Source organism: Molothrus ater, chromosome 1 (assembly GCF_012460135.2).
Source record: "Molothrus ater isolate BHLD 08-10-18 breed brown headed cowbird chromosome 1, BPBGC_Mater_1.1, whole genome shotgun sequence".
NCBI classification, from domain to species: domain Eukaryota; kingdom Metazoa; phylum Chordata; class Aves; order Passeriformes; family Icteridae; genus Molothrus; species Molothrus ater.
The window spans coordinates 326,092-338,912 of record NC_050478.2 but is presented as its reverse complement, the minus strand read 5'-3'; the positions used below and the strand labels follow the sequence as shown (position 1 = coordinate 338,912).

Here is a 12,821-nt window from a genome sequence, read left to right as displayed (position 1 = left end):
CGTGCTGGGGACCCAGGAACAGCCCCCGGTGCCCCGGCCAGGCCCAGCAGCAGCAACAGACCAGGCTGAGGTGGCAGAGCCAGGGCAGGGGGGCCATGAGGGACCTTCCCCAGTAACTCCCCCCACCCCCCGGCACCCCCAAGTCACACCCCGGCCCCCCATAACGGCAATAAATAATCTCACACTCCCCCAGCCCCACAGCAGGAGCACTGCCCACGGCCTGGCCCCACAGCCTGGCTCCCCAAGATGGGGACCATCTCCATATCCCCCTGACCCCCCGGGATGGGGGGCAGCTCCGTATCCCCCTGCACAGGGGAAGGGGCTGGCAGCACCCACCTGGCCCCCCACACCCCCCGGATCCGTCCCTCAGAAGCGCAGCTCCCTCAGCTTCTGCCGCAGGTAGTGCTTGGCCTCCTCGATGCCACTCACCTTCTCCAGCTCCGTGTAGGGCAGCTGTGAGGGGACAGGGACCATGTCAGAGCGGTGACAGCATGGCCCCACCTGTATCCCCAGTACCTCCAGCCCCCAGCCCCACTCAAGCCTTCTGTGCTGGTGGGAGGAAGAACCAGAGCACAGATCCATCCCTGGAGGAGGGCATGGACAGAAGTGTGGACAATGGCACAGGAAATGCAGACAATGCCCAGCTCCAGGCTCGTCCAGCCTGAGCTCAGCCCTGGACAGGTGCTGCAGGCACAGAGAGGGAGGAACCTCGAGCCTCATGCCACCCTCGAGCCCCTGCCAGCACCCTCCATGAAAGGTGACAGGGGACTGGGGGGCTGCAAACCCTGCAGGTCCAACAGCCCTGAAGGCACCAGCAGCACTCACAGAGCAGCACCAAGGGTCATTGGGACCCATGCTCCAGCCACTGGCAGCACAGAGGAGGAATAAAGGTTCCGAGGGGTGGAGCCCCTCAACCCACGGGTTTTCACCTGGAAAAAGAAGGCTCTGGGGAGACCCTTTAGAGCCCCTTCCAGTGCCTAAAGGGGCTCCAAGAGAGCTGGAGAGGGACTTAGGTCAAGAGCTGGGAGGGACTGGGGAATGGCTTCCCACTGCCAAAGGGCAGGGCTGGATGGGATATTGGGAAGGAATTCCTGGCTGGGAGGGTGGGGAGGCCCTGGCACAGGGTGCCCAGAGAAGCTGTGGCTGTCCCTGGAAGTGTCCAAGGCCAGGTTGGACATTGGGGCTTGGAGCAGCCTGGGATAGTTGAAGGTGTTCCTGCCCATGGCAGGGGCTGGCACTGGATGGGCTTTAAGGTGCCTTCAGCTGGGTCCCTGCTGTGCCTTCTGCAGGAGGGACACAGACAGCCCAGCCCAAACACCAGCTCAAGGGAGAGCTGGCCCTGCTCCCGGCCCAGCTACACTGCTGGGCAGCTCCCAGGTGATTCCTCAGCAGAGTCACAGGACTCTGGAGCTCTGCACAAACACTGCTGAGCTCTAGGATGAGAAGGGAGCTGTGGCTGGCACAGCCTGGCAGCAGCAGGGAGTGAAACTGTTTGGGAATGGCTGTGGGATGGCACAGTGGAGGCACTGCTGCAATCCTGGTCCTCTCTGCAGTGCAAGAGTGAACAGGACAGAGGGCTCCTTTCCAGCGCTGTTCTCCTCAGAAAGACTCATCCTCAGGCTAAAACCACCCACAGAGAAGCACGTGGGAGCTGCACATCCTAAACCAACACCTGGGTTTGCCAAAGGAGCTGCACACCTGAGGGCTCTCCCAGTCCCAGCACTCGGCAGGGAACACCTGGGGCTGGAACAGGGTGGGCAGGGCTCTGGCACAGGTGAAACAACCTCCCTCCTGCCCCCTTGGCACATGGGATCACCGGTGGACCCATGTGTGTCCCACCCACCTGATCCCACCCTGAGGCCCCACACCCAATGCTGCCCCTGTGGCTGTGTCTGCCAGCCTGGGCTGAACATTCTCCCCTTCCACTTCCCCTCACTCAGGTCGGGTCTTAGCTCACAGGACAGACTGTCCCTTGTCTCTGCTTTCCATCAGGGCTGGTGTCACCCACCAGCTGCATGGAAAAAGTCCTGCATGGGGTGGGGGAGGGGACATGAGGATGAGTCATCTCTGCTTCCTCTCACAGGGACAGGAGTGTTTACACTGGGGATGCCAGCGCTGAGCCCATCACCCACCATGTCCCCTGGCCCCAAGGAGGTGGGGGCAGCCCGCCTTACCTGCACCAGACAGTATCCCAGCAGCCGCAGGTGCCGGTCCCGCATGGCCCGGGAGCCCACCAGGATGTCGGAGTTCTGGCAGTAGTGCCACTTGTCATTGACCGACAGCACCACCCTGCACAGGGGACAGCAGGGAGGGCAGCGTCACCCCCCGCCACAGTACCAGCCCACCCATGGACCCTGCTCCCCAGCACCGTGGCAGCTGAAGAGCAGCACCCAGCTGAGCCCAGACCCTGCTGGTGGCAGGGACAGCTGTGTGCAGCACCCAGGGACTGGGTCTGTGGGTGCCCGACGGCACTGGGCAGGAAGGGGCCAGGGCTGAGTGCCTCAGCGAGCAGGAGCCAGGGTGGCTGTGCTGCTGGAGGGGAGCAGAGCCAGGGCAGTGCCAGGGTGGCTGTGCTGCTGGAGGGGAGCAGAGCCAGGGCAGTGCCAGGGTGGCTGTGCTGCTGGAGGGGAGCAGAGCCAGGGCAGTGCCAGGGTGGCTGTGCTGCTGGAGGGGAGCAGAGCCAGGGCAGTGCCAGGGTGGCTGTGCTGCTGGAGGGGAGCAGAGCCAGGGCAGTGCCAGGGTGGCTGTCCTGCTGGAGGGGAGCAGGGACACAGCCAGGGTGTGGCCCTGCCCGTACCTCTGGATCTCCTCGGCTCCCTGCAGCCCTTCTTGGGGCCCCCGCTTGGGGCTGGGCTGGCACGGCGAGGGCGGGGGGCCGGGGTCCTCGCTGGCTGGGGGGCTCCGCTCCTCGGCCTGCTCCTGGGCCTGCTCCCCCTGGAAGCAGCCGTGCTCCTGGCCAGGGCAGCCGGCGGCCTCCTCCTCCTCCTCCAGGATTTTGCCGATGGGGAACTGGAAGAGGGAGGCGGCGGAGGTGCGGGGCGAGCAGTCGGGGGTGCCGGGCGGCGGCGCCGAGAGGCACTCGGAGGGGCTGCTGAGCGTGGAGCTGCCCGGGCTGGCCAGGGAGGGCTCCTTGCTCAGCCCGCAGTAATAGTCCGAGGGGGGCTGGAAGCAGGGCCCCCCCGGGGCCGGGCAGAGTGCCGGCAGGAACCGCCCGGCCCGGCCGCTCTCCCGGGGGCCTGGGGGGCTGCTGGGTGCCTCTGCAGCAAACGGGGCAAAGTCCTGCAAATCTGAGGTGAGGGCGAGGACGCTGGACCGCAGGGACATGGTGACGGGGGACGTGGCTGGGGGCGCCCTGGAAGCTGCTGGAACACGTGAGAGAGGCAGCACCGTGCCTGAGCGGTTGATCCACAGCAGGAAGTCTGCGGGAGAGAGAACAGGGATCAGCTACTGATGGGACACGGCTCTGGAACTCTGTGCTCCAGCTGGGACTCTGAGCCAGCAAACAGACACAGGGGAACCCCGCTTCTGCAGCGGGAGCTTTGCCCCAAAGGCAGCGTCACAGGGCAGGCAGTGACAAAGCAGCCAGAGCTCATTTCTGCCCCACAGGACCCCCCAGCCCCCCATGCCACTGGCAGCCCACAGCCCGGGGGTTACCTGTGCAGTACCCAGGAGGCAGCACCTCGTCCTGCCGGTAGCATTCCTCCCCCACCAGCTGCCGCAGAGCCTCAGCCACCAGGCCCTTGTAGCTGCAAGGAGGGGACAATCAGGGGGGCACAGCAGGGGCTGGTATGTCCCCCCAGCACTGTTGGTGCTGACTACATCGACATGGAGATGGGAACCCCCAGGAGTGGGATGCATGGGCCTGGAGTTTTGGGGTCTGCTGTTGGGAGTCAAGAGGGGATGGGCTCCAGTTCCTTTTGCAGAAAAGCTCCTCACAGTATTGGGACACCAAAAGCCCCCAAAAGGGCTGCCCAGCCCTGGCACCACTGCCCAGGGCAGGGGGGAGTCCCCATCTCTGAGCCACATGGATGTGGCACTTGGGGACATAGTCAGTGGTGGCCTTAGCAGTGCTGAGGGGCAGGTGGGCTCAGGGGCTAGGTGACCCAGCACTGTTATGACATCTTCATCCAGATGTGCAGTCCCTTCATGCAAGCACCCTTCCTCCTCCTCTGCCCAGGTCTTGCTGGGGAAATGGGGTGTGCAGGATGCATTTCCATCATCTGATTTTTTGCTCTCCTCTTTGTCAATCTGAAAGCCTTCACCTGTATGCCAGTCTCCTGACCTCCTGTACGTCCTGCTTCCAGCAGGTGGTATGCCCTGAAATGCCTGGGGTGTGGTGAGGCTGGCGTGGCAGAGAGAGGGCACTGACTGAGAATGCCTTGGGAAGGGAGCCTCTGCACCCAGCCTCTGCCCCCTGCTGCTGGTATCTCTGGCTGGACTTGGAGGCCCTTCCAAACCAGTTCTCCCTGTATGAATACCACCCCTTCTCCACTGAGGTCTCCGAGGCTTTCCCAACACAAACAATTCTGCAATTCTAAATGATTCTGTGATTCTAGAGTGCTATCCCACAGGCTTTGGAGCTGCCATAGGGGCCTCCATCTCAGCACCCTGTGGGATGCTGCCAGAGCAGGTGACAGACCCCCGTCCCCCGCTGCAGGGGGTGCTCCCCCGGGCCCCTCACCTGTACTTTCTGTTGGCCTCGTCGGCAGTCAGGGCGTGCTCGAACATGAGCACGCGGTAGCGCGGGTCCAGCCGGGGGCCGCTGTACTCGCGGAACTCCAGCTCCACGGCCGCGTCCAGCAGCGACAGGTACCGGCGCACGATCAGCGCATACGGGCTGCCTGCGGGGCAGGGTGTGCATGGAGCCCATGGGCACCACAGGCACCCCCTGCCCAGCCCTGCCCCAGCAGCGTAGGGGCTGCCTGCGGGGCAGGGTGCGCATGGAGACCATGCCACGGGCACCATGGGCACCCCCTGCCCAGCTCAGCCCTGCCCCAGCAGCGTAGGGGCTGCCTGCGGGGCAGGGTGTGCATGGAGCCCATGGGCACCACAGGCACCCCCTGCCCAGCTCAGCCCTGCCCCAGCAGCGTAGGGGCTGCCTGCGGGGCAGGGTGTGCATGGAGACCATGCCACGGGCACCATGGGCACCCCCTGCCCAGCCCTGCCCAGCCCTGCCCCAGCAGCGTAGGGGCTGCCTGCGGGGCAGGGTGCGCATGGAGACCATGCCACGGGCACCCCCTGCCCAGCCCTGCCCAGCCCTGCCCCAGCAGCGTAGGGGCTGCCTGCGGGGCAGGGTGTGCATGGAGACCATGCCACGGGCACCATGGGCACCCCCTGCCCAGCCCTGCCCAGCCCTGCCCCAGCAGCGTAGGGGCTGCCTGCGGGGCAGGGTGCGCATGGAGACCATGCCACGGGCACCCCCTGCCCAGCCCAGCCCTGCCCCAGCAGCGTAGGGGCTGCCTGCGGGGCAGCACGCATGGAGCCCATGCCATAGGCCCCATGGGCACCCCCTGCCCAGCTGTGCTGCAGGGACTGCCCCCACCCAGCTGGGCTCTGCCAGCCAGGAGGCACCGCCTGCCCAGCCGTGCCACCAGGGACCATCCCCACCCCAGCTGGGGCTCTGCCAGCAGGGAGCACCCCAGCAACGGCCCCACGTACTCATGACATTGGTGATGAAGCCTGGGGAGAAGACCTGGTGCAGGACGGTCTGCGGGAAGTGGCTGAGCTGGAACATGGACATGAGGATGTTGACGGTGGCCAGTGGGGAGCTGCCAGCCTTCTGCTCCAGGATGGCCTCCAGCTTGGGGAAGAGCTCGCCGTGGTTGGAGGGCCGGTAGTTCATCCGGCTGAAGGGAAACACCAACTTCTGGATCACCTGCGGCAAGAGAGGTGTGTGGGGCTGGGCTGGGACAAGGGACAGGTCAGGGCCACCTGCCCAGTGCCATGAAAGGACGGATGCTCAGAACCTGCCGGGACTGGGGCATGGCCCCTGGTTCCCTGGAATGCCCCTTCACGATGGAGAAGGGCCATGGCTGCTGTGCCCAGGCGTGCCCACAGACGGAGGGGAGTGCTCACCTTGCTGTCGAGCTGCTCGCCACGCTTCAGCAGGAAGTTGGCGATGGTGTCGAGCAGGCGCGGTTCACGCAGCCGGTGCCGTGCCACGTACTTGGCAATGAGGGCCATGGTGTAGGGAGTCAGGTTCTCTGCCTTCCGGGGCAGCCACTCTGCGAGCCAACACAGTGGAGAGGCCGTCACAGGGGCCAGCTCTGTCCCCAGCCCAGGTCCTCTGCAGCCACCACAGCCCGGGCAGGTGGGAGGACAGGACCGAACAGGAGGGCCAGTCCCAGAAACCTCAAAAGCCAGGCAGGTCCTAAAACCCTCAGGTATGGGTCAGGTGAGAGGCTAAGACAGACTCCTGTCATACACAGCCAGAAGGCACAGATGGAGCACAGCTGGAATGTGCACAAGTGGGGCCTTCTGCAAAACCCCACCAAAACTCTGCTGTGCCCAGCCTGGAGGCACTGTGGGAAAACAGCCCCTGAAGGAATAGGGGGCTCCTGGTCCCTCCCAGGCCGTAGAGGAATGGGGGGTTCCCAGCCTGTCAAAGGGCTGTGCTGTCAGTGACAAGGGTGGCCATGACACAGGGCTCCTTCTGCTCCACTTGTGGGGTTCAGCAGGGTCCCGGCTGAGGCTGCATCACCCAAACATGTCCAGGGCCAGGGAAAGCATCTGCAAGGCTGCCCCCCACCTGGCCAGAGGCTCCCATGTCCTCTGGCTGACCAGAGCCCTGCACCCCCAATGAGGGGACAACGCTGGACCCCTCCTGGGCACCCCTCACCTGCCATGCTGCGAATGAAGCGCTCCTGCCGGTTCTCGTAGAAGAGCTGGGAGCTGAAGATGGCCTCCAGGGCCTTGTTGTTGGCCTCCTGGGCACACAGGGCCAGCATCTCGTCCAGCAGCGCCAGCTCGTGCTCCCTCATGGCGCTCACCTGGCCCAGCGTGTGCCGCACCAGGCGCAGGATCTTGCGGTTGTTGATGAGCTGCTGGTCGGAGGCCGCGTGGCCCTGCAGCGCCTGCGCCCGCAGCCGGTAGTAGGAGAGCAGCAGGAACAGGGTCTGGGGGTGCCGCTCCTTCTCCAGGTGCCGCTCCAGGCTGCTGAGGCACGACTCGACCAGCGGGTGCGGGCTGGAGGGGTGCAGCCGCATCACGCTGCTGAACACCATCGACACGTCCTTCTGGTTGAAGCGGCCCAGGCGGCTGCGGGACTCGTCCTCCAGCACCCGCACCAGTGGGGACTCCCCAGGCAGCCCTACGGGGGGACAGGCACGGGTCAGATCCTGGCACGGCTTGGATCCGGGCATGTGTCAGATCCTGGCATGGGTCAGATCCTAGCACGGCTCGCATCCTGGCACGGCTCAGCCCCACAGCACAACTGCCTCAGAGCTCGGGCAGGAGGCCACTGCTGTGACTGGATGGATGTGCTGGGTCAGTGCCCAAACCGAGAAGGGGAAGGGAGGGGAAGGCAAAGCACCGGCAGAACATCAGAGCATCCGCACCACGGGAAACACTGCAGGGAGCTGTGGGGTCGTTCCCATTCCCACCCATCCCACTGCAATGGGAGCGCTGCAGCTCACCCGCAGTGGCGAGGCTCATTTCCTAAGTCTCAGACATCTCAAAGACAAGGAACTCACAGAATCTCAAAATCTCAGACTGTTTTGGGTTGGAAAGAACCTTAAATCCCATCCAGTTCCACACCTCTGCCATGGGCAGGGACACTTCCACTAGACCAGGTTGCTCCAATCTGGCCCAGAGCACTTCCAGGGGCTCTGGGCATTCAAAAAATTCAACTCAAAAAGTTCATAAAAAAGAGTTGCGGTTGGAAAACAACTGTGCCATCCCATGTGACCAAACTAAACCCTGTTTGTTCCAGCAGGGACTAATCCTTTGGCTTTTTTGACCTTCTCCTGTTTCCCAGCTCAGCTTTACTTTGTGCTAAAGACCTGGCTCCCAGGGAAACACTTCCCTGCAGCTCAGGACGTGTTATCCAGGCCTGGGCACAGGCTCAGTGCCTTGGCTGTCAGGAGGGATCTCCTCAGCAGAGGCAAAGAGCACTGCGGGGCCCTGGAGTTCCCCATCACCCCAGGATTTGGGCGGGCTCAGGCCGCAGGGCAGCGCAGGGCCAGTCACTGCGGGTTATTGTTAATCAGAACTCAGCTGGGGGAACGTGCAGAATTGGTCTGAGCAGCCGCTTTGTTCCGTGAAAAGGCCTCCAAAGAGAGCTGGAGTTTGTGTTAATGAGGGACAAGGGGGCAGAACAAGGTGGGGGGCACAGCAGAGCCGTGGGGGGCCCAGTATGGGGAGCCTGGCGAGGGCAGGCAGCCCCGGCTCAGTGTCAACAAACACCCGGCGCCGCCGCCCGGGACTGCGGGCAGGGCCGGCCCCCCCAGCCTGGCAGAGGCTCGAGTTACTGCCTCAACCACCGAGCCCTGGCCGGCCAGGCTGCGGGGAACGGGAACAAGAACGGGATGGGGGAGCCAGGGAAGGAGGGCAGGAACCCGCCAGAGCATGGAATCCTGGAATTGTTTGGGTTGGAAGGCACCTTAAAGATCATCCAATTACAACCTCCTGCCGTGACCAGGGACACCTTCCGCTAGACCAGGCTGCTCCAAGCCCTCTCCAACCTGGCCTAGGACACCTCTAGGGATGGGGCAGCATCAGCTTCTCCGAGCAACTTGTGCCAGGGCCTCCCCACCCTCCCAGGGAAGAATTCCTTCCCAATATCCCATCTAACTCTGCCCTCTGGCCATGGGAAACCATTCCCCCTTGTCCTGCCTCTCCAGGCCCTTGTCCAAAGTCCCTCTCCAGCTCTCAGAGCATCTCTGTGGCCTCCTCTGGGCTCACTCCATGGCTGTCTGCTGGTGGGCGTCAGAGCTGGAAGCTGCACTGCAGGTAGGGCCTCACCTGAGTGGGACAGAGGCGAAGATTCTCCCTCCTGCCCTGCTGTCCACTCCTCTTTGGATGTGGACCCCATCCCCTTGCTGCCAGCAGGAGAACTTGCAGGGTCACCCTGGTCCACAGATGGAGGAGCCTCTGGGATGCAGCCTTCCCTGGGACACAGCCCCTTGGGATGTGGCCTCCCCAGCTCAGCAGCACCCCAAGGAAGCTGCACAGGTACTCAAATACCTCAAACCCTCTCTCGCACACAACAACACCCGGTGCCATGGGGCTTATGCCCTCCAAGAGTGCAGCCAAACCCATGGTGTCTCCCATCAGTGCTTGGGTGTTTCCTGGTTTTTTCCAGGGTGTTTCCTGGTTTTCAGAACTCAAGCTGGAGCTAGACACAGCACAGGAGTGGCTGATACACTCCCTGCCAAGCAGAGCTGCCCAGCACCAACCTCCTGGTCAGCTGGGGACACCCAGCCCCGGAGGAGCAGAGCATCCCTGCTGAGCTGAGCCCCCTGCTCAGAGCCCCAAGGGTCACAGCCCGTCTGCCCCAGACCCAGCAGTGCCCAGGAGCCCGGGCTGGCGCCGTGGCAGCGCTGTGCTCCCCACCCTGCGTTGCCCCGGGGAGGCTCACCCAGCGCGGCCGCCGCGTACAGGCAGTTGACGATGCTGAAGTTGTCGAACTTTGCGCAGCCGCTGACGATGGCCTGGCAGAGCACGTGGAACTCAGGCTGCTCCAGCACCTGCCCCGCGGGCCCGCGGCCGTCCCCGGCCCCCGTGGGCGGCCCCGGCTGCTGCTGCAGGAGCTGCCCCAGCTTGTGCAGCGCTATGGGGTAGTGACTGGCCGACACCTTGCCCGGGTTCTGCGTGACCCAGCGCAGCACCTCGCCCACGCTGCGCGAGCGCTCGATCAGCCGCTTCATGGTGAAGAAGGTGTCGTAGCTCATCTTCTCGTGGATGAAGTTCCAGCTCTTCCTCTTGCCGTGGGCCCGGCCCCGGCCGCCGTCCGGGTGCACGGCGGGCAGCAGCCCATGGCCGTAGGGGTCCAGGGGCAGCAGCAGCCGCGGCCTGGCCTTGCCGGCGCAGCAGCAGGCGGGAAACATCGCGGCACCGCGGCGCTCACGGGCAGCCGGGCCCCGCGGGCCCGCCCGGGTCAGAGCGCGGAGCCATGGGCACAGCAGCGGGCACAGCATGGCGGGGGCGGCGCGGCGCGGGGGACTCCGCGGCTCCGGAGGACCCTGCGGGACAGAGCGGCGGGGCCGTGACGGGGAGACCTGCGGGACGGCCAGGGGTACGGGCGGCCACGGGCACTCCCCCCACCCACCGGGATCCCCGCCCCCGCGACTCCCCGGCACCGGGCCCGCCGGCCTGTCCGGGCCCGCGTCCCGCCCGGCCCCGAGATGCCGGGACCTCCCGCCCGCCCGGTGTCTCCCGCCTCACGGCACCCGCCCCTCTCCCGAGCATACCCCGACCTCCACCGGCACCGGGGCCGCCTCGGTCCCCCCGGCGGGACTCCCTGCCCCCCCACCCGGTCCAGCCGTACATGGCGCTGGCGGCCGCTCGCTCCCGCCGCCACCGCCGCCGCTCAGCGCCGCCGGGACACGGACCCGGCCCGGGAGCGCAGCCCCGCCGCCATCTTCCTGCGGCCCCGCCCCACGCGCGGCACTTCCGGGGCGGGGCTGGCGCGCGCTACACGCAAATCAGCGCCGCACCTCCGCCAATGAGTGAGAGCGCCGCTGAGCGCACGGCGGTGCCTCCGGCGCAGGCGCGCTGCGGCCCTGCGGAGCGCGTGGCGGGAGGAGCCGGGCCCTGCCCCTCCCGGAGCCCCGCCCCCAGCTCGGTGCCCGGTCACACCGGGTGCCGCCACCTCCCCCAACCCGCGGCGCAGCACAGCCGGGACGCCACGGCCGCTCACAGTCTTTCCGCTTTAATCGGAACGGCGGCGAGGGGTGGCACCCCCAACACAGCATCAGAACCCCGGCACAGCGGGGAGTGCAGCCACCCCCAGCACCGGGACCGCTTGGGGGCACTGAGCTCCCCCGGCACAGGGACCTCAGGAGCGCATCCCGCCGGCACCAGGACCCTCGGCATGCCAGGGCTCATGTCCCTCCCCAGGCACCGGGACCCGGGAGCAGCCCCCGGGAGGGGCCAGGCCGTATTCCCACGAGGAGAAGCTCCGCGGGCACGGACACCGGCTCGGGCAGGACCGCACCCGAGGAGCTTCTGCACGCGGAGTGGCTGGGGAGATGCTCCATGCAGGGACAGGGGGCACCGGGACCCCCCCCGAGGTAGCTGAGCCCCCTCTCCCGCCACAGCTCCTGTGTGCAGACAGGGTGTGGGTGGGCACCTGGGCCCGTGGGGGACACAGTCCGGGGCCAGTCCCGCTTCAGGTGCAGGGCAGGCCCCACGTGCCCCAATATGCTGTGGACTTAATGCAGAGCCCTCCTTGTGCCAGGCGGGCTGGGCAGGCCCTGAGGGTCCCGCGCGTCCCTGGTGCGGGTGCAGCCGCGCTATCTGCGGTACATGGCGAAGGCCACGAAGGTGACGAGCAGAGTGAGGCCGGCCAGGCAGGTGGTGGCGGTGGCGGTGAAGACGTGCCGGTGCTGCAGCTGCAGGTACCAGAGCAGGGCCAGCAGCAGCACGAAGAGCGGCAGCGCCAGGCTGCCCACACCCAGTGCCGCGGGCGCGGGGCTGCGGGGGCCGGGGCTGCCGGGGGCCGTGGGGGCCGCGCTGGGCGGCGACAGGTGGCAGTGCAGGACGCTCAGGTGGCCCAGGTGCAGCCCCGCCAGGCTCTGGGTGTCGTCACGCAGCAGCTGTCCCTGGTAGATCAAGCGCACCTGCTGCTCCTGCCCCGGGAAGTAGGTCCTGCAGGAGACAGGGACAGCGGTCACACCGCTGACAGGACAGGCTCCTCTGACCCACCTCCTGTGCCCACCCCGAGCTCTCACCCACGCGCACAGCTGAGCCTGTGTGTCCCCATCAGCCGCTCCGAGTGTCACCTGCCAGCTCAGTTTCTTCATCCACGTCCTATGGGTGTGCCCACCCTGACCCCCGCCCTGCCCTGCACACCTGATCCCCCACACACCTGTGCCTGTCCCAGCTGTCACCTGCCGGGACAGTCCCCTCTGTTCATCCCATGCCAACGCACCCACCGTGACCCTCCTGCCCTGCCCACACACCCGTGCGTGCCTGTGCCCATCAGCGACCCCAGGTGTCCCCTGTCAGCCTGGGCTGTCCCACTGCCCCGCCAGGGACAGGCACAGCCACCTGGGCACAGCTACCCGGGCACGGGCCGCTTGCCCCGGGACAGCGCTGTCCCCTGCCGGGTGCTGCGGGGAGGGGCCCGGGACCCCCGGCCAGGACGAGTCGCCGCTGCCCGCACGCCCTCACCTCTTGAGCGCACCGACGGTGTCCCCGGGGCGCACCCGCGCCAGGCGCTCCGTGTCGTTCAGGAACTTGAGCCGCAGCACCAGCGTGGGCTCGGCGGGGCCCTCGGCGGTGGCCGCGGGAGGGCTCCGGTGCCGCAGCCCCTCCGCCTCATCGGAGGCCGCCGCTCCCTCGGCCGGGGCAGGGGTCGGGGCCGGGGCCGGGTTGGGGGTCGAGGCCTTGCGCTCGGCGGGGGCCGTGCTCGGGGCCGCCTCAGCCGGCGGCGTCGCGGGCTCGGGGGCGCGCGTGGAGGCCCAGGCGAGCCCCAGCACGGCGGCCGCCAGCAGCAGCGCGAACAGCACCGTCACCTCATCGCCGACGCCCTCGATGAGCGCCATGGCGGTGGCAGGACCGGGAGCGCAGCGGGAGAGGGCAGTGGGCGGGCGCGGCCTCAGCCCGCGGGGCCGCGGGATACCGGGGCCGGGGCCACGGCCGCACCGGGCCGGGCTCGG

General features: G+C 66.7%; 2 protein-coding genes across 2 annotated transcripts; both read right to left on the bottom strand.

The window, feature by feature from the left end:
- Window positions 1–135: 135 nt before the first annotated feature.
- On the bottom strand, window positions 136–10,604 carry FASTK (Fas activated serine/threonine kinase). Its single transcript, XM_036406116.2, has 10 exons — window positions 10,487–10,604; window positions 9,578–10,181; window positions 6,839–7,309; window positions 6,076–6,224; window positions 5,659–5,875; window positions 4,682–4,841; window positions 3,655–3,746; window positions 2,798–3,419; window positions 2,175–2,289; window positions 136–453 (listed from the first exon to the last, which is right to left on the bottom strand). Exons 2-10 carry the CDS (start codon window positions 10,134–10,136, stop codon window positions 367–369), a joined length of 2,472 nt encoding a protein of 823 aa, XP_036262009.1. The 5' UTR covers window positions 10,137–10,181; window positions 10,487–10,604; the 3' UTR covers window positions 136–366.
- A 250-nt stretch (window positions 10,605–10,854) lies between these two features.
- On the bottom strand, window positions 10,855–12,821 carry TMUB1 (transmembrane and ubiquitin like domain containing 1). The gene is made up of 2 exons (XM_036406327.2): window positions 12,334–12,821; window positions 10,855–11,808 (listed from the first exon to the last, which is right to left on the bottom strand). The coding sequence occupies exons 1-2, from the start codon at window positions 12,705–12,707 to the stop codon at window positions 11,454–11,456; spliced, it is 729 nt and encodes a 242-aa protein (XP_036262220.1). The 5' UTR covers window positions 12,708–12,821; the 3' UTR covers window positions 10,855–11,453.

Coding starts and splice junctions, on each gene's coding strand:
- FASTK (XM_036406116.2), bottom strand. CDS start 10,136: ATGCTGTGCCCGCTGCTGTGCCCATGGCTCCGCGCTCTGACCCGGGCG. Junction 7,310..9,577: donor GTACGCGGCGGCCGCGCTGG/GTGAGCCTCCCC, acceptor GTCCCCCCGTAG/GGCTGCCTGGGGAGTCCCCA. Junction 5,876..6,075: donor GCGAGCAGCTCGACAGCAAG/GTGAGCACTCCC, acceptor CTCTTGCCGCAG/GTGATCCAGAAGTTGGTGTT.
- TMUB1 (XM_036406327.2), bottom strand. CDS start 12,707: ATGGCGCTCATCGAGGGCGTCGGCGATGAGGTGACGGTGCTGTTCGCG. Junction 11,809..12,333: donor ACCGTCGGTGCGCTCAAGAG/GTGAGGGCGTGC, acceptor TGTCTCCTGCAG/GACCTACTTCCCGGGGCAGG.